The 18,698-nt window shown below is 43.5% G+C and overlaps 1 protein-coding gene across 2 annotated transcripts in view; it reads right to left on the bottom strand.

Moving 5' to 3' along the window:
* Positions 1–17,774, bottom strand: part of b4galnt4a (beta-1,4-N-acetyl-galactosaminyl transferase 4a) — a 140,403-nt gene extending 122,629 nt beyond the window's left edge. Inside the window, exon 1 of one of the 2 annotated variants that reach the window (XM_061773240.1) lies at positions 17,753–17,774. In XM_061773240.1, the coding sequence (XP_061629224.1) occupies positions 17,753–17,759 (7 nt within the window). In that variant the 5' untranslated portion in view covers positions 17,760–17,774. Of the gene's footprint in view, positions 1–12,746; positions 13,921–17,752 lie in introns of those variants that run through there. The other variant, XM_061773239.1, reaches the window with a different exon arrangement.
* Positions 17,775–18,698: the final 924 nt, after the last annotated feature.

The following is an 18,698-nucleotide window of genomic DNA, read 5'->3' as shown; positions in this document are numbered from 1 at the left end:
GAATGTTTCATATATAATGCATTTTCAATGATTAGGTCCCATTGGTGTCGTCCCCACAATCTGACTGTTACGGATTTGGGACAGGTTCTCTGGTCTCCATCTGTCATCTTTCTCTATGACGCAACAATGAAGTTGGTGGAGATTTTACATTTGTCAGAAATACCATGACAAACAGCTTGGTTGCTTCCCATTCTGATAGGTCCTACAACATAAGGTTTAACTAGGCCACAAGGGAGGAAAAAAACATTGCAATTTTGTCACTTGAACCATGTAGCCTAAGAATCTCAACCCCTTCAGTAGCCCACCTAAAATATAAAACATGACTTTCCCGGAAATTGCTTTTCACTGAACACTCGGGTTGTTTTGTTCCGTTCTCCTCTCTCCATTTTACTGCTGTTCATTTTCATCACATGGAAACAAGTTTCCCCTCTCTTTTAAGAGACTCACTTTCCTGGACCAATACAGGGTTTCCAGTGGTTCTTAATACCACCAGACAACTCTTCCACCCAAGCAGCTTTTTATTGCACCAAATTCTCTCTTTCCTCATGAAGAACATGTCCCGGGTTTACACTACGCAAAGCAAAGGCCGAACTCCACAACTGGCCTCCTCCTAACAAAAATCTTGACTGTGACTAAAAAGTGCCTCTGCAATGATATTAGAAACTCAATTTGAACAACAATCTAAGTTTTAAACATTTGTACCCATATCTATCAATATAATGTGCAACCAACATAAGCTCTTCGAAAGAAAACCGGCCGATATTTACCATTTTGTGCTGATCGGCTTCAATGTCATAATTCGCCGATCCGATCACCGCAAAAGACATTTACTCCGCGTCGTCGCGTGCACAGTATATTTGAATCCGAAAGCGAGTTTATTTTTAGCCTTGTCGCGTGTCTTTTGACGTAGTACTGTAAATATCGGACGGACAAAGAGGTTATTTAAAAAAAAAAAAAAAAAAAACCTCGGCGGTTTGGCACAGACAACACGTCGGAGACAGCCAACACGAAATCCCCGTATCAGACTACAAGACAAATTTGCTCTTTCACGATTGCACTACTGCAATAAAATCCTGTATTCCGCATCCCGTTTTTTTACGATCATTGGGCTTTATCTTGTCAACTCAAATGCGACCGGATACACTCGTTACCATGGCGACGACAACAAGAGTGGCGCGAGCAGACGGTATTATAAGGACAAAATGGGGGGAAACGTGCGGTGGTGGTCACTGGTGCTCAGGACAGGAGAGGCTTTCGTTTAAGGCTCGCTTCAGGTATGTTCACGTACTTTTAATACGATACGGCTCACGAGCAGGCAATCAAATGTTATGTAGCTTAGCAAGCTACTGCTAGCACGAACGGTTGGACGTAAACATGCCGCCGTTCTGTCGAATCAGGCTCTAAGGTTTCGGTGTAGGTGAAGTAATTTAATTAAAAATAATTTCATTACAGTAAGATAGCACCCATTATTTTTGTCATGTAACGTAGGTTTGACCTGACTGATTAGAATACACAATCTGACTAGAGCAGTGATTTTCAACCTTTATGGAGCCAAGCAACATATTTTACAATTGAAAAATCTGACGGCACACCAGCAAACAAAAATGTCACAAAAGGTGGATACATTAATTACTTCCTGCCATCTCATAGAAGACCATTCATTTGTTCTGTCTGTCACTGCCTCACTGGCAGAAATAGAGGAACAACGATATATTTTTTGGAGCAATTATGTACACAAGTATATACAGTAAATGAACAAGTCATTTAAATAGACACATTCCTCCACCTTGTGATCGGTTATCGGTTATTTAAACTCGCTGATCGGTGATCGGCCCCAAAAATCCTGATCGTGTAAAGCCTGGTGTTCAATGGCAATGATCACTCTCATGTAGTCATTCCTCGGAATCAGCTACAGTGCATAGTTGAGGTAAACCCTACAGCTCACGGTGATTACTGTATCATAAATCTGGCCACGAAATAAATCTGTTTAAGTGGAAGACCAAATCAAATGTGCATGAATGATTACCATCACTGTGCATGTGATATATTTACCAACAAATGTGTGCTTGTGGCTCAAGACAAAAGATTTGTTCTGCTCACCACTGGTGTTCCAGCAGCTGTACAGACTGTCATGGGTGTGGAATGTCATTCAAATTTTACAGGAACAAGCAGAAAAGTCTTGAAAGAAAAAAAAAAAAAACATCATTCGCTTGATCTTTAGGGTCAAAACGTAGGCTTTACATGTGTCGAAGATTCATGGAACATAGGAAAGGGGAGTCAACATGAATGAAGCACAAGGCGCTCTGAATGAATTAAGGACTTCATTTAGCATTTGACAAACACAATGCTTCTGGTTGAGGGAAAGCTGACCAACCGTCAGACACACACACACACACACACACACACGAGCTAAAATTAGGGAAGGTGACATCAGAGGGCATGGTTACCATGACAGCAAGGCAGCCTGCGGGTATTGCTGTTGCGATGCAACAACAGGCCAAGTTCAACTTAAACTGCAACAATATTAATTGTTGAAAGGTGTGTGTGCTGTTGTGTGAATGAGACGTTTGTAAATCACTTTTATACCAATATGACGCATACAATTTCCTTTTATTGGGCCGTTCATGATGTTCTATAAAACCTTCAAACGCTTCAGCTGTCCTAAAAGAAATAATCTTCCCATATGTTTCATCTGACTTCATTTGTCAAAGGAGTCCATTTTTACTACAGTACGTATAATATTCCACAATGTAGATAAGCAGTTTTGTATTAGTGTTTGTGCACTTACAGTATGCATGTGATAGTTAATCAATGGAGGCCTGTATGCAGCATTCACAGCACCCCTCCTCAGAGGACCTGTTGATGCTCGGAGACAGGGGGGCTGTTGTGCAGCTGGGCGGCCACATAAATGTGCCACTCATCGAATATGCACTACTGTGCTGCCTGCCAACACATTCCTCATTTAAATTCTGATTAAATAAAAGGACAGTGGAGCTAGCGCACATTCGGAAAACAATGTTGATATACTTTAAAGGCTTCTGCTTCTCCAATCCAATCATTAATTATTTTTTTTGGGGGGGGGGGATGGAATTGACAAAAATATGCACAAGTGCCCTGCTTGAAATTGCTCAGTGCTATTTTTTAAAGCTTCAGGAGAAGCGAACAGGCCGGGTAATCGACTCGCAGAGTCACCATCTTTAACACAAACGTGGGACATGTGACAAAAACTGGTACAATTTGGTATTAAAACAACATCCGGCACCCTCAATGCGCCCCCTCAGCAGTCCAGCGCTGAAGTGTTTTATCTTTCAATCAATCACAGAACAAAATGAGTGGCTAATCATTATGCTATCAGAAAACACATTATTCTGTCATGCAGTGCCATTTGCTATTTCTTGTAAACTTGTATCTTACAATTTATAAGTCATAGGCTCTGATGGGGAAAAGCTTAGTTGTGCTGAAAATGACTTCTGAATTTCCACCACAAAACAATACAAAAAACAAAATTTGGGATACATCCACCGATGCATTTTCTAGTGCTTGCCCTCATTGGTTGAGCTGGAGCCTGTCCAAGCTGAAATTGGTCAAAAGGCAGGGTGGTGGTCGGCCAATCACAGGGCACATATAGAAAACAGTCACACTTACAGACAATTTTTGGTCGAACAATTTTTGGTCTAACATGCATGTTTTTGGGATGCAGAGGATGCCTAAAAGCCACACGAGCTCAGCGAAGCTGCACACAGCACGGCCTGAGCTGAGATTCAAATAAAGACTTGTACTCTAGCTGTGAGACAATTGTAACGCCTTTTAATGGTAAAATGTCATGAAGCGTACATCATCCAAGCCGCTGAACAGATTATGTAGTTAAGAAAAAATGATGAGCTTGCTGGGGGGTAAATAGCAGCAAGAAATGCTACAAAATGGGCATAGCATAGCGCAGCTTCGCTTACTTGAGTTGTTCTTGTTTAATTCAGTTTAGTTTAGTACAAACTGTTAACATTAATCTGAATACCCTTGAATCATGACTTAGCATTTTATTTTTAAAGGCAACATTCTGTATAGATCCAAATTCCAAACAAAGATTGTGTATTCCACATTCGATAGCTTGCTTGAGAAAAAGAACACTTTTTGGAGCATTGATTTTTTTTAAATAATGAGGACAAAAATATGTTCCTATTTTCTATGCGCAAACACACTCACACAGTTTGTTTTGGAGTGAAAAGGTTTGCCATGAAAACTTAAGCGGCAGAGCGCATGAAAGGCCCCTCTTGAAGTTTGTTGACCAAGCTTGCCCACGCACACACCTGCCTGCACACAGAGGTGAAATGTGAAGAACCTCACAGACTGTGGATGAAAACAACTTCCTCAGACATGTCCCGCCACCCCAAATAAGTCACAGTCAAGCGAAATTAAATACATATGGATTACACCCTCACATAGAGAACCGAAAAGGTTGTACCGCTATATTCGTGGGTTTGATAGAACGTTCCTTAAAGTAACTAGAGACATCGTCATAGACATACACAATTCAATTATTTCTTGTAATATGCAAAGATGCACTTTCATAACAATGCTATTGGATTTTGCCTCGACTCTCATCAATTATGTAATGCAACTGCCCTGCAATAGTATGGTAGGATGTAATTAAGCTGAATTTAAAATGCAAGATAATTATCACTTATAGAGACTTGGACAAATGTTCCTAAGTCATCATTAACAGCTAGACCAGTGATTCCCAACCTGAGGGAAATTGTCCAACGTCACTTGATCAGTCTGAAAATTATTCTTTAGTAATTACACATATCTTTGTTCATCTACCTTTGTATCTACCTGTTGCCATTCATGGAACAGAATAATGGCTTCATGCGAGTATATCAGCTCTGTGTTAAATTAAACAGGCCAAGATTTCACATCAATTTAGGAGTAAATTGAGACAACATCATCATTATTTCGGTATTCATATTTGTGACATTTATTTTGTATTATTGGTGCTGTCCCATGAGATTTTTCTCATGTAAAATGGGTGTAATGACCAGAGGTGGGTAGTAAATGTATCCATTATATTTACTCAAGTAATATTTTGAAAATAATGTCCACATCCCAAAAACATGCATGCTAGGTTAATTAAAAACTCTAAATCGCCCGTAGGTGTGAATGTGAGTGCGAATGGTTCTTTGTTTCTATGTGCCCTGTGATTGGCCGGCGACCAGTTCAGGGTGTACCCCGCCTCTCGCCCGAAGATCGCTGGGATAGGCTCCGGCATGCCTGCGACCCAAGTGAGGATAAGCGGTAAGGAAAATGGCTAGATGCATGGGTGGACTTTTTACTTTTTACTCAAGTCATTTTTTTGGAGCACTACTTTTTACTTTTACTTAAGTCACATTATTGTCAAGTCCCAGTACTCTTACTCGAGTACAATATTTGGCTACTCTAGCCACGCCACCTCTGGTCTTGGCTTAATAAAAGTTGGGTACCACCAAGCTCGAATCAGAAAATACCAAACCAGTAAAAGTACCAAACCACTGAGACGCAGATGTGTGCAGGGGTGGGAGCAGTGGAATCTTGACTGTAGACGTCTGTAGAGCTGTCACTTCTACAGCCAAAGTAAGTTCATCATTTCACCTCACCAAGACGGGTACCGATGAATACTCATGCGGCGGTACTGCAAAACAGCCTGATATGAATATTTACGCGCTTCTTATGGGCCCATTTTCCGTAATGGCTACATCTCATTTAGAAAGCCCTCGGTGCAAGAGGGGACGTGTTTTTCGGAAGAGGTTAAGTGAGTTGACCTGCTCAGACGCCTGCTTAATGGAAGACGGTCAATTAGACACACACACACAGACCTGCAGAGCAAGGAAAGCTCCCTCCATTAACAGAGGGTTGCAGCAAGCGTGTCGAAAAGACTTTTTCTTTTTTTGTTTACGACCCAGAAATAAAGTTCCTTTAAAGTTAGAGCACTTTGCCATTGATACTGTCTAGGTTCACATTACACACTGCCGTCATTCTAAATCAGCGGCCGACTTCAAAACCACAGGTTACATAATGACACACCTCCTTTCTTGATCAACTGTTTGTTTAAGTTCTTTTTTCTGTTTGTGTTCAAAGGAACATTTCTGATGTATGGCTCATACCTTTTAGCTGCAATTCTTTTTCAATGCAAATATGTAGACAGTCATTGGGGAAATGTTGCGGCCGAGATCACAAGTAAAACAGGGAAATGAACAATGTGTACGTGTGAGTACGTGCGTGTGTGTGCGCACACTCAGGGACAACTTAATCATTGTGTATCACTTTACACCAATAGCTCCACATGACATGCTTCCATGTGAAATGTGTAATAGGAGTGAGTATATTATATATTTATCATTAACAGCAGCCTCTATTCCACACTGCACGATATCAATCAGTCAGAAGAACCAGCAGCTTAGAGATGGAAGCGTCACACTTGGAAGGCCTCCCACATACCAATGACATGCTTGCAGCAGTGCGACCACATCATCAAAGCTCGGATTCATTGATTTCTAAAGGCACTTGTTTTGCTGTTGCTGTTTGATTTCAAAAAATAAGATGTTCATTTATGAGACAAGCCAATCTGTGGTTCTTGTGAAATTTGTGTGACACAGGCTTGTCAAAAATCTACGTATTGATGGAATAACCGTGGTGAATTCTCTGCTATTATCTGATCGCATCCGGTGAACTTGTCATGAGCTGGCCTGCAGTACTATTGTTGGAGCCCGGGTGGCGCCTCTCTTTCCAGCACGCCCTCGCCTGCGCACCTGTCACCAATCACCCCTTGTTAGCACCTGCATTTAAGCCTGCCTGATCCCAGAAATCCTCGTCAGAGTATCGAAGGTTCTCCAGCGGTATAACGGCTCCACAGTCTCCCAAGTAAGATACACAATTCCTAATCATCGTTCTGACCTCCGTGTTTTTCCTTGTCCTCAGTGTTTCCTCCCCGTCCCTCGCCAAGTGGATTTCTGCCACCACGGCGCCAAGCCAGCCGCCTGTCCTCATCACTGCCTGCCACGCATTCTCTGCCTCAACAACCCGCCAGCGCATCTCAAGGACCATCTCCATTTCCCTTTTCAATAAACTGTTCATCACAACCTCTCAGCCTCCGCCTGCTCTTGGGTCCAGTCTCAATCCATTCGTGACAGAACGTCTATTTACCTTATACAACATACCAGTATACTGTACATCGAGGAGCCACACCATTATGAGCACATGCACAACAATCTAATGAGGTCCAACAACAACAGCTGGACTCACCAGCGTCTGCCGACCAGCCTACTCTAGTAACACCATTGTGAGGTTTTCAGACGACATAACGCTGTTGGGGTCGAGACGAGTCTGACCGCAGGAAGAAAGATCCGCGGTCTGAGGGGTAATCTGCTAAAAACCTGGCTCTGAACACCACAGAGACAAAAGAGATCATCCTAGACATCAGGAGGCACAGGGCAGATCCAACTCACCACTTCCTCGATGGCAACCACGTGGAGATGGTCCACACGTTCACCTTCATGGGCACCGTGATCTCTGCTGACCTCGGCAGCACTTCCTGAAGCTGCTTGTGACCTTCGACCGTTTGACCATCAAGAGCATTCTGGCATACTGCATCACAGTGTGGTTCTCCCACGGCACAGGGACAGATTGAAAGAGGCTCCAAAGAGTGGTCAACACAGCGCAGAGGATCATCAGCTGCTCCCTCCCAACCCAGGAGAACATCTACGGGTCTGGTCGCCTCAGAAGAGCTGAGGCAATCACAGGTGACAATACCCATCCAGCACCTCTTTGACTGCTGTCCTGTGGCAAGGGCTTCCAGTCTATTCGGCCCACAGAGAGAGCTCAGACATTCAGAGACAGCTTCTTCCCACAAACCATCACTGCGATGAGCTCACATTAACACCAACACTCAGCCCATATTGCTGCTACTTGTACATTCGACATCCCTAACTCTGCTGCACTGCACGAAGAACATGTGTGCCTTACTGCCATTTGCACTGTGCATATAGTACAGTTTACTTTGTATAATCAACACCCCTGACTCTTGCGCTACTGTACATATAACATGCGCCTTACTGCCATTTTCATTGTAGCTGTGTAGATAATAAAGATTGACAGTGACTCGAGTTATACCTGCAAAATATTTGACTGTGAATGTGAAGTTTGTCTGCTACAACCAGTGGCTGATTAATCAGGTCAGTTCTTTTAGATCATTTTAAAAGACATAATCGAAACATATTCAGACAAAAGCAAAGCATAAAAGGCATGCATGTGTTTACGTTTCCTATGTATTCTGGGTTTTTTTTTATTTTATTTTCATATATGTTGTACTTACATTAACGCAACAGCAGCATAACTAACTTAACTCATTCAGTGCCGAACACGTATTACTACGTCGTTTAAAACCCATCCATTGAGTGCCGAACACGTATCAATACGTGTTTTGCATTTTTTTTCACGGGAAGTGGTAGAGGAGGCTCTGACGCAGCTCTCCAGGGAAACAGTTTGGGAGGAATTTTTCTGAGGAGCAACTGCCAGCAGAGGGCAGTGTTGCACCATTTTAGATTTGACCAACAGCCCTATGAGCATTGACAGCACTTTTTGTGGGCCAAAAGTGGCGACGCGCACAGGCTAGAAGTCGGACGAGATGAAGCATTTTTACACTCAAAGAGACAAAGTATATGTACAGTATTCGCAGAATTTGTATTGTGGTAGTTAGCACAATTGTGTGCTTGTGTCAGAAATGTGGATAACTGAGAGCTTGTACGACGAGGATCACCGTCTCCATATCAACAGCCAGGAAACAACACGAAGCGTCATGACTGACGTGATTTCCAGTGAGTTTGCGTCACTCACAGTGCATTATGTAGCGAAATATGTGATTATTTTCCAATCAAAGCTATTCCTAAATGATCTTTTAGCTGGATTGTACAATGAAAACACTTTGAAATCCGAGATGTGACAAAACGCAAAGAAATATACAAGCATCAAAGTTACTGCCGCATAAATGCTGCTTTTCACAAAAAGCTAGTTTTCCCCATAGTCTGGGAGACGTGACCAAAAAATGTCAAATTTACCTGTTTCATTACACATAACTAAAGAACAGAAAAGGGGTGGATCTATCTTTTTTCCCTGCTGCAAGAAAGAGAGTTCATCCCTTAATTTGGTAGATTTGGTATGATTATAATCAGAGAACACAATATACCCTGTAAGCCTTCAAAAGTCGGTCAAACTTTTCTAAAACGGCTGGCAACCAGGGGTATGGCTTTTCTGAAAACGGCTGGCACTGATTTATATCGGAATAGATGGGGGGTTTGGATTAAGGGAGGAAAAAAACAATGGGTGTGATTTGAAATTAAAACGTTCATTTGTTAACAAATGAGCTGAAGTTGATCTTTGATAACAATGTAGTTGTTTTCAAAGCGTGCAGGACTACATCAAATTACAACTAAATACGTTTGTTGGAATTTTTGGGATTACAGAATGGGTGCCGGGCAATATGAAGTGGGACGCAGACGCTGTCTTATATTAATGGTGGACATGAGACTTAACGGTTGCATATGTATCCTTTTTTACATACAGTCACTTTCAAACTGTGTAATTGTGGACAAAGGAGCGAACGGAGTTAACTTACGCGTGGGGGCCGAGTCGCCGCGCTCAGGGCTGCAGCGTTGGTTCACTTTCTGTAATTAGTCTCTTTCTGGTGTAATTCTAAACTCAAAAGTTCCTGATAACTGCACATAGGCTTTGCCCAACATGGAGTAGCGTTTCCAAGCGAAAATACACACAAATACAAACCAAAACACAGGGTTGGCACTGGGTCATGAAACCTCTAAGGCAATGTGGCTAAACAGTATAAAAATCTCCTAACCACACTGTGTTATGTGTGTTATGTGGCTAAACCTTTAGCCACACTCAGCCAGTCCTCCTCACTGGGAAGTCGATCAACTTTCATGGTGTGGGCCCAATTAAAACTACCTAGTCATCAATCAGGAGTAGAGCTGCACGATAACTGCGAGGTTTTTTTCTCTCTTTCTTTCTTTTATACAAATAATGCCATTGCGATTTAGCACAGGATTTTTTTCGAGAGGAAGTTTGTTATCTTCAGCGTTCTTCCCTAAATACAAGAAATCAATTATTCTATAGTATGACAAACACAACACTGAATATAGCCCAAAGAAATAATACTTTTTCCTGTTGGCCAGGCCTAAATGTTATCATAAATTGATATAAAGACTCAATCTTTATTTTACTATGGAATTGTAAAAAGAAAAACCTTCAATCACAGTAGAATATTGACTTATTGATTGAACTTCATGCCTTGTAAAAATGTAATACTGTATAGTGATGCTCTTGCCAGTAGCAGTAGTGCTGCTGTCAGAGTCAGCCGAGTATAGAGATAAAGTGGTAACAGGGGTAACGCTTTTCATAACCGAGATGTGAGACTAAAAGCCATTCAAATGGTAAACTATATTAAATGTTAACCTTCTTATTGATCATAGTAAACGTGTTAAATGGGTTCAATCCTCAAGAAGGACCTTAAGGACTTTATATCGAATTTTCTCAAATTCAAACTTAGAAACATTCTCGTTCTTTTCCTTTGGGCTTGTCCCCACAGCGTCTCATCCTTTTCCATGTAAGCCGATCTCCTGCATCCTCCTCGAACACCAACTGCCCTCATGTCTTCCCTCACTACATCCATCAACCTTCTCTTTGTCATCTGTGGTCCTCTTTCTAGGCATGAAGCCATACTGTTGCTCGCAAATACTCGCTTCTGTCCTGAGTCGAGCCACCACTACTCTTTCCCGTAACTTCATTGTGTGGCTCAACAACTTTATTCCTCGATAGTTCCACCAGCTCTGCACCTCACCCTTGTTCTTAAAAAGGGGCACCAGCACACGTTTCCTCCTTTCCTCAGGCATCTTCTCACGCGCTAGAATTCTATTGAACAAAACTCCACAGCCACCTCTCCTAGAAGCTTCCATACCTCCACAGGAATGTCATCAGGACCAATTGCTAAGATAAACATGAATATTCCAAATTTTGGCTGGTAAATATTAGTCGGCTAACTTTAGCTGTCAGATCATTGTGACAGATTTGAAAGCAGGACAAAGTGGTGTAAATCACATAAGGCGGCGGGGGGGAGGCCCTGTCCATGTTCCAAATGACGATCAAGCTACTTACGGCCCTGGTTCAAGCGAGCTGAGGATGACAACCAAAGTGGGATTAGTGGCTCGTGCGCGGATGAAGAAAGCAGCTAGCTAGCTGTGAGAGCTAACGTGAACAGCAGGACACATTCACCGTCGACACTTCAAACGGACGTCGCGGTAATAAATATACATCGCGTACAAGCAGTATCGCGTCTTGTCTTCCCCGATGCGCAGCTGGGAAAGTCCGTGAGCCTGACTGATTAACCAACAGCAGCTGGATGGCAGATTGAAGAATTGTACGAAGCGGGAACAAAAACTAAACCATTACCATCACCTTTCACACACGACAGAATGAGCGCGCTCACTTTTATCGGGAAGGGCTTTTGAGTTTGGACGCTCGCAATTTTGATTCGCCGTCACGGCAAACGTGGCCAATATTCACTTCCTGTGTCAATTAGCCATTGACGAGGTGGCGAACGGGCAGCGCCAACCCTGAAAACAGCACAGAGTTTGCTGTGACGAGATGCCATTATACGCCAGCTGGAGCAGCGTCACCGGTGTGGGGAAGGATCAATACTGTCTGAAATATCGATGCCGCTCATACCAGAACATCGATTCTCAAAATTAAATATCGATACTTTTCATACTTGTTATTTGAGGGACTCTATTTTCAGTAAAACATCAGATGGGATGGGCTCCAGCTCACCTGCAACCCTAATGAGGATAGGCGGTGTAGAAAACGGACGGATGGATTTTCTTTTCGGTGGCGTAGAACTCGTAAATAATTTCACTCTACACAGGCGGGGCCGGGATTTGAACCCCGGTCCCCAGAACTGTGAGGCAGATGTCCTAACCGGTCGTCCACTGTGTCGCTCAACCAAAACATTCGATGATTATTATTATAATTCTGACGATTTTCCTCATTTTACTCCGTCGTCTCTCCACCGATTCAAAGCGTTCCCACATTGACCTTATTCAGGACATTTGAACAACTATTTTTCACATCCCACAAAGTCTCACCTTTTCCAGAATTCTGCATTTTCCACACACACACACACACACACAAACGTCAAGTCAATGGGACATTCAACAAAAAAGTTATTTCCCATTTCCCGCTTTCAGAACATTTTTGAACTGTTTTTCACCTTCAAATAATTTGCACATTCCCAAAATTTCACACTTCTCAGAATAAAATTCCCACATTTTCACACACGCACAAAAAAAAAAATCGATATTAAGAAATGTTTTACACATTTACCTCCTCCGTCCACATTTCTTGACCGATTCAAAGCAACCGAAGATAATATCTATATTATATCTATATATTTATATATATTCAGCTCAATCAGGAACTATTCCTGACGTTCCCAAAATGGTCCCGATAAAATGTCCACATGAAGATATTTGGCACTGACACAATTCTTGAGCGATACAGAGCAAACATCCTAAGGTCAAGTGTCACGTTCTACATGACAACAACACAATTGGTTCAACTCTTAAAAGTTCACACGCAATTCTTTGGTTGAATGAATACCTTTTTTTTTGGGGGGGGGGGGGGGGGGGGGGGGAATCAAATGAGCGTGATCCTACCTTTGCCGTAGTTCAAGTGGAGTTTGATGGTCTTGCCCTGGTGTATGTGCAGGTAGGTGAACCACACGGCCGAGGTCAGCAGCACCAGGAGCAGCAGCAGCTTGAACTGCTTCCGGATCTTCTTCACGGGGAAGCGCAGCATCCTGACTCCAACATCCTCCGCGCGGCGGCCCGAGAGAGAGTCACGACGGATCCGGAGGAGAGCGTGGAGGAGCCCGAAAGGTGGCTCTACACTCCGCGTGCCACGACGGCCTCCATCGTGGGAACAGTAGCGTGGACAGCCGCTATATGGGATCTCGCGGGGCTGCAACCACGCCTGTGGCTCTCATGTTGCAACGCTCGAGCCTTCGGCTGCTGCTGCTGCTGATGATGATGATGATGATGATGGCGGGATCATCTGCGTGGAAATGTCACGGAGCGCGGGACAGTTTGACGGCAAGATGTCCCGCGTTGGAGGAAGACGAGAAGCTAACCAGACGAGGAGAGCTGTCAACATGTCACAGCTCCATCTCGAGTGAGGGGAAAGCTTGGGAAAGTGACACCGGAGCCGTGTGGGGTGGGGTGGGGTGGGGGGGCGGTCTTTTTTTTTTTTTTTTTTTCAAGTCCCGGGAGAGGAGGGGCACTCAACGCTTCACACATGCACCGCAACCACCGGACTCGCGCCGTCGCCCGCCAAAGCAAACATTCGATTCGGATTGTCCCGCTTCAAATCCACGGCGGCTGCTGCGTTGTGCTTCAACGAGTCCGAGATCACCGCGGCAGGTGCATTTTAGCCATGACGGGAAAGGGAGCCGGCGTCGTCCCTCGAGATTACGGTCAAACAAACGCATTCAATTAACGCTGGAGCGGTAAAAAAAAAAAAAAAAACACATCATCATCATAATAATCAACTAAACTAAAGTAAACAAAACGAGGATGAACAGCTCCTGGAGACGTGCAGCGCTTTTTCGTGGTAAATTGTCATGAAACGCACAGCGTCGTCCAAATCCGCCTGAGGAAAAATAAAATAAAAATTGTAAAAAAAAAAAAACCTGACGAGCTTCGTGGACGTCAGCAAGTAAGCTCTACCAAGTAAACGTAGCGCGGTTGAGTTTGGTAGCGATAAAAGGCGTCAACGGAGCCGCTGAAGCTCCGGACGCCCATCAATTGAGCATCTGAAAGGTGCAGAGCAACCTACCCTGGGAAGATGAAGAGTGACACGTTCAACAGCCAATTAAAATGCGGAAAATCATCAGGGGCGGAGCCAAAAGGTCAGTTATCAACGTTGTTGTTGAGTTTGTTTGTTTTGGTGTTTTTACCGGTGGGCTTCCTTATCCAATAGCTGAGCGAGCTGAATGAAACTTGCACTCTGACATAATTGATTGTGGACCTTTTATTCCATAAAATGCCTTTTTGCGTTTAATGAATATGTTATGAACCTTTTATGAAATGTAAAATGCTATGTATTTACAACCATAACGCGCGCAGTATGGCACAGATTCATTTCACCTAAATATATACCACAACTCTTTGCCATTCTTGCGTGCTTTTGCAATTCAAGCTACAGCTAAAATGATTACTCCACTTTGCAACTCATTAAGATGCTCGTTAAAGGTAATTACATAGGAGGTAGGGAGTGAGGGAGGGGTGAGTGGGTGGCAACACTTAAAGAGGACGCGCTCAGGTTATCTGCGCACTGCTGCCGCCCTCTGGTCAAACGGTAGTAAACAAGTCAACTGAGCCAGGAAAAGTTTGGATCCAAAATTGAAACCTCTCAGACAGGTGAAGCCTGCGTGGAAAAGTAGACTTTCCGTCATTACTCTTGGCACAAACACAAATTTAGGAGTACTCGGCTTTCAGGTAGAATGACAAATGCACTATAAGCATTGCAGGTGACTTTATTTTTGACCTCTAAACCTTTGACTGCACGTGTTAAATGTTTCAGTAACAAGGAGCATGAACGATGCTGCGTTTTTATCTACGAATTGAACAATACATTTCCAGGTATGTTTACTTCTACGCCTTCCTGGGACTCCACACAGGTGAGGCCGGATTTGAACCCGGGTCCTCAGAACTGTGAGGCAGATGTGCTAACCAGTCATTCACCGTGCCGCCTCAGCTCGGTCTCATGATGTCAAAATATGAACAGAATGATGACGAGGACTCTCGGAATGCCGATTTCAATCGCACCAGGAATTTTTGTCAATTGTGAATTGTGAATTTTGGCCGTTCCGCTCCCTGTTAGAAAACAGCAATTTATGCAAAAAGTACGGAAACACAGAACAGTCGGACCTGTGCGTTCCAAAGTTTAAAGAAGGCCAAATGAATTTCACCTTTGAAGACTTCCAGTACATTTGAGCTTTGTCCTTTGGAAACTGTCGTAAGCACGGGGGTGGGCAGAAGCCGCTTTGCACCCCTTTGGAATTCAAAGACTGCATCTTTCAAACAAAACAAAACAGTCTGCATTTTAAACACAAACATAAAATCAGTCCTGACACTGATCAATGAAAAAACTTAAAACATTCATTAATATATGGGTGACACAAATCTTACACATCACTTTCACAAAATTACTAATCAAGAACTTTGGAACAAATCCCATCAGCATCCATCATCTATCAATAGTGCATTTCCTGATTTTCACAAGCAGTGAATGTTAAGAGGTGCTTTACGTCATCGGTTGATCACCACGAGCGAAAGGCAGAGTACATTAGCGCCCACATATGAATAAGGAGAACATGCCAGCCTGCGAGTGCAAACCGTCTCTCCGTAAAGTGACCACAAACCCTTGTAAAACGACACTACGTCAATCTCATCGAATAGGCAATGACCTCTGGGGTCCCTCAAGGGTCAGTTTTTGGGCCCCTCCTGTGCAGCCTGTATATGCTACCCTTGGGTCAAATTATTCCAAACTTTAATGTTTACTTTCATAGCTATGCAGATGACACACAGTTCTATCTAGCAGTGTCTCCGGATGACTACAGTTCAATTGAGGTGCTGTGTCACTGTCTAAAAAAGAGAAATAACTGGATGAGTCCACATTTTCTTCAATTAAACTACAACAAAACGGAGATAATTGTTCATGGCAATAAAGAGGATTGCTGTTAGTAAACACCTGGAGTCACTCTCTTTAAAAACCAAAGACCAATTCCGACACCTTGGTGTACTGATAGATTCCGACCTGACTTTCAACAATCATATCAAATCAATTACTAAAACTGCGTTTCACCATCTGGAGAACATATCCAGAGTGAAGGCTTGCATGTGTCAAGCAGACCAGGAGAAGCTCATCCATGCTTCTATCTCATGTAGACTTGACTCTTGTAATGGTCTTCTGACTGGACACCCCCAAAAGAGCATGAAACAGCTGCAGCTCCTTCAGAATGCTGCAGCTCGGGTTCCGACCAGGACAAAGAGGTCAGAGCATATTACTCCAATTCTAAAGTGTCTACACTGGCTCCCAGTCAGCTTCACTCTCGATTTTCAATTTCTGATGGTGGTCTATGAATCACTAAATGGTTTAGGTCCTGAATACCAATGGAGTATAAAGCCCGTAGGGCTCTGAGATCCAAAGACTCAGGTCAAATAGTGGAGCACAGAGTCCAAAGCATTTAGCCATTATGCTGCACACAAATGGAAGAAGTTGCCTACAGAAGTGACGTCAGCCCCAAGTGTGAATGTTTTGAAGGCCAGGTTCAAAACTCTTCTTCTTTTTAGTGCATTTCTACTTTTCAAAGATATTTCTGGCACTGTACTCGGTTTGAATTGGACTTTTATTCTTGTCTTTGTTTTAAACGTTTATAAGCTGTTTTTTTTCCCCTTTAGTTTTAAAATGCTTTGAATCACGTAAAGCACATTGAGTTACCTTGTGTATGAAATGCGCTATATAAATAAATGTGCCTTTGCGTACTCATGAGAGAATGGCGAGTAATTTAAAGAAACTACTTCTGTGTCAATGTTGACAATGAATTAAGAAAGAAATAACGTGAAGACATTCAGCATGCATATACTGCAAGGGAAAAGGCGTGACGCTTTCCCTGCCACAACACAACACAACACAACACAACGATCCTTAGGCGTGCAGTCTTCCTTCCGCAGCAACGCTCCGGTAAGTTATTGGCGCCTTGATACAGCCAGACAAAGGAGAAAAGGACCCAAAGCTGACTTTGAAGAATATGAATATGACCTCAATTTGTCCCACATGTGCCTTCCCAATCAAACCATAATCCTTGGCCTGTGTGGATTACTATTGTAATCTTCGGCGCAAACACTGCACAGACGAAAAGCATCGCAATTCATCTGGACCGTCGGCCTATTGGAATAAGTACACATTGCGTGAGCGCAATGAGACGCCGTTTGTGCGCGATCTGAACCGGAAACTTGTTCCCCTCACAATGAATGGTGTGCTGTTTTGTTTCACCTCCTCCGTTCTTAACATAAATTGAACAATAGGTCACCATTGAATTGCCACTATTTTACATTTCTAGACGTTACAAATATATTCCGTCGAGTATTCTGATTCCCCTTGTCGCCAATTCAAAATAATGCGAAGTAAGTAAGGTATTGTGTCTTCCACAGACACAGCGATCCCAGCCGCGAGGGACAAAATCACTCCGGCGCTCGCGTTGTGTTCTGCGATATGCATGTGAGAGGAAAATGTAGGTCGCTTCTCCGTCATTAGTATGCCACAGCCAGGTGGGGCACAGAGGATTAGAGGAGAGCACTTTCAATGGGGGGCTCTGTCTAGCTCTTATTTCTCGATACACTGCATTAGGGCAAGAGGGGCTCTTTTTTTTTTTCCTTATACTATACTCGGATGCGCGTGATGGAGCCTTGTCCTGCATACAAATCATTGTCTTTTTTTGGAAAGCCCCAGACTTCCTAAAGAAAGTGTCGTTTAAAAGCCGGAGTTCATTTTGAGCCAATCTCGGACCTGCGAAGGGCCGACCGGCCCCAACCGGTATCCCGGCTCCACTCGGCTGGCGTGGAGCTCGGTGCCCGTTAGTGCTCCATCAAGAGTCACTCACCTTTCATCAGTCCATAAATCTTTGGAGCAATTAGTCTTCAGATCTTTCTTGGCCCAGCCTCGGCGCTTCACTTTATGGCTCTTGTTTGTTTGTTAGTTTTTCTTCAGCTTTTCTTACCTCGGCCACGTCTCTAAACGCTGAACATCTTGTATCTCGAGGTTTTCCAGGTCAGCTGCGATTCTGCAATATGATAATGGCTTCCTGGTAGCTTCGCACTTGATTCTTCTCGAATCCTTGGCAGGAAATGTGCATCTTGTGAAATGTGCAAACTTGGAGGCTGTGAGAGCTTGCGTACGTTTTGATACAGTGACCACGGACACTGAACAAAAAGGAAACACAGACGCATTTTACAGCATCATGTGGGTCGAAACAGAACATTACTGTCGCTGAATTGGACCGGTGTACCCGAAGCCCTAAGCGCCGTCTATATCCATCGTGGGGTTTGTGCAGCGAGAGACACCTTTGAATGGGAAGGCGAGCGACGCTTGACTCCTGCTGGCGTTTGGCAGCGACCGGCTGCAATGTGAGAAATCTGCCCTTTGCTAGGCTGTGAAAGTGTTGCACGCGTGACGTAGGCTGAAGCGGCTCTCGTGTTTGGAGTACAGCAAGGATAAGAGCGCAATATGATTCCAACATTCGTATTGAACATGAGACAGAAAGAGCTGAAAGAGGGAAGCGCTGATTTATCTCACACAGCAGCTGTGTGAGGATTATTATTTGAATTAGATGAGGATGTTTGTGTATGCCTCACAAGCAAAGCGCTATTGTAGTGGGGGATGAAAAGGGGAAGGTTAGCGCAGGCAAAGTGTAGCGAGAATAAGGGGAAGGAAGGTTTGGATGCGTACCGCTAAACACCAAGACTATGGAGTGAAGTGTGATTGTGAAGATTTAAGCATGCACATGATGGGTGATGCCAAAAACAACTCCATGACGCTTGTTGGCCTCG

The sequence above is a fragment of the Phyllopteryx taeniolatus genome, chromosome 5 (genome assembly GCF_024500385.1).
Source record: "Phyllopteryx taeniolatus isolate TA_2022b chromosome 5, UOR_Ptae_1.2, whole genome shotgun sequence".
NCBI lineage: Eukaryota > Metazoa > Chordata > Actinopteri > Syngnathiformes > Syngnathidae > Phyllopteryx > Phyllopteryx taeniolatus.
This window is presented reverse-complemented; position numbering and strand designations above follow the sequence as displayed.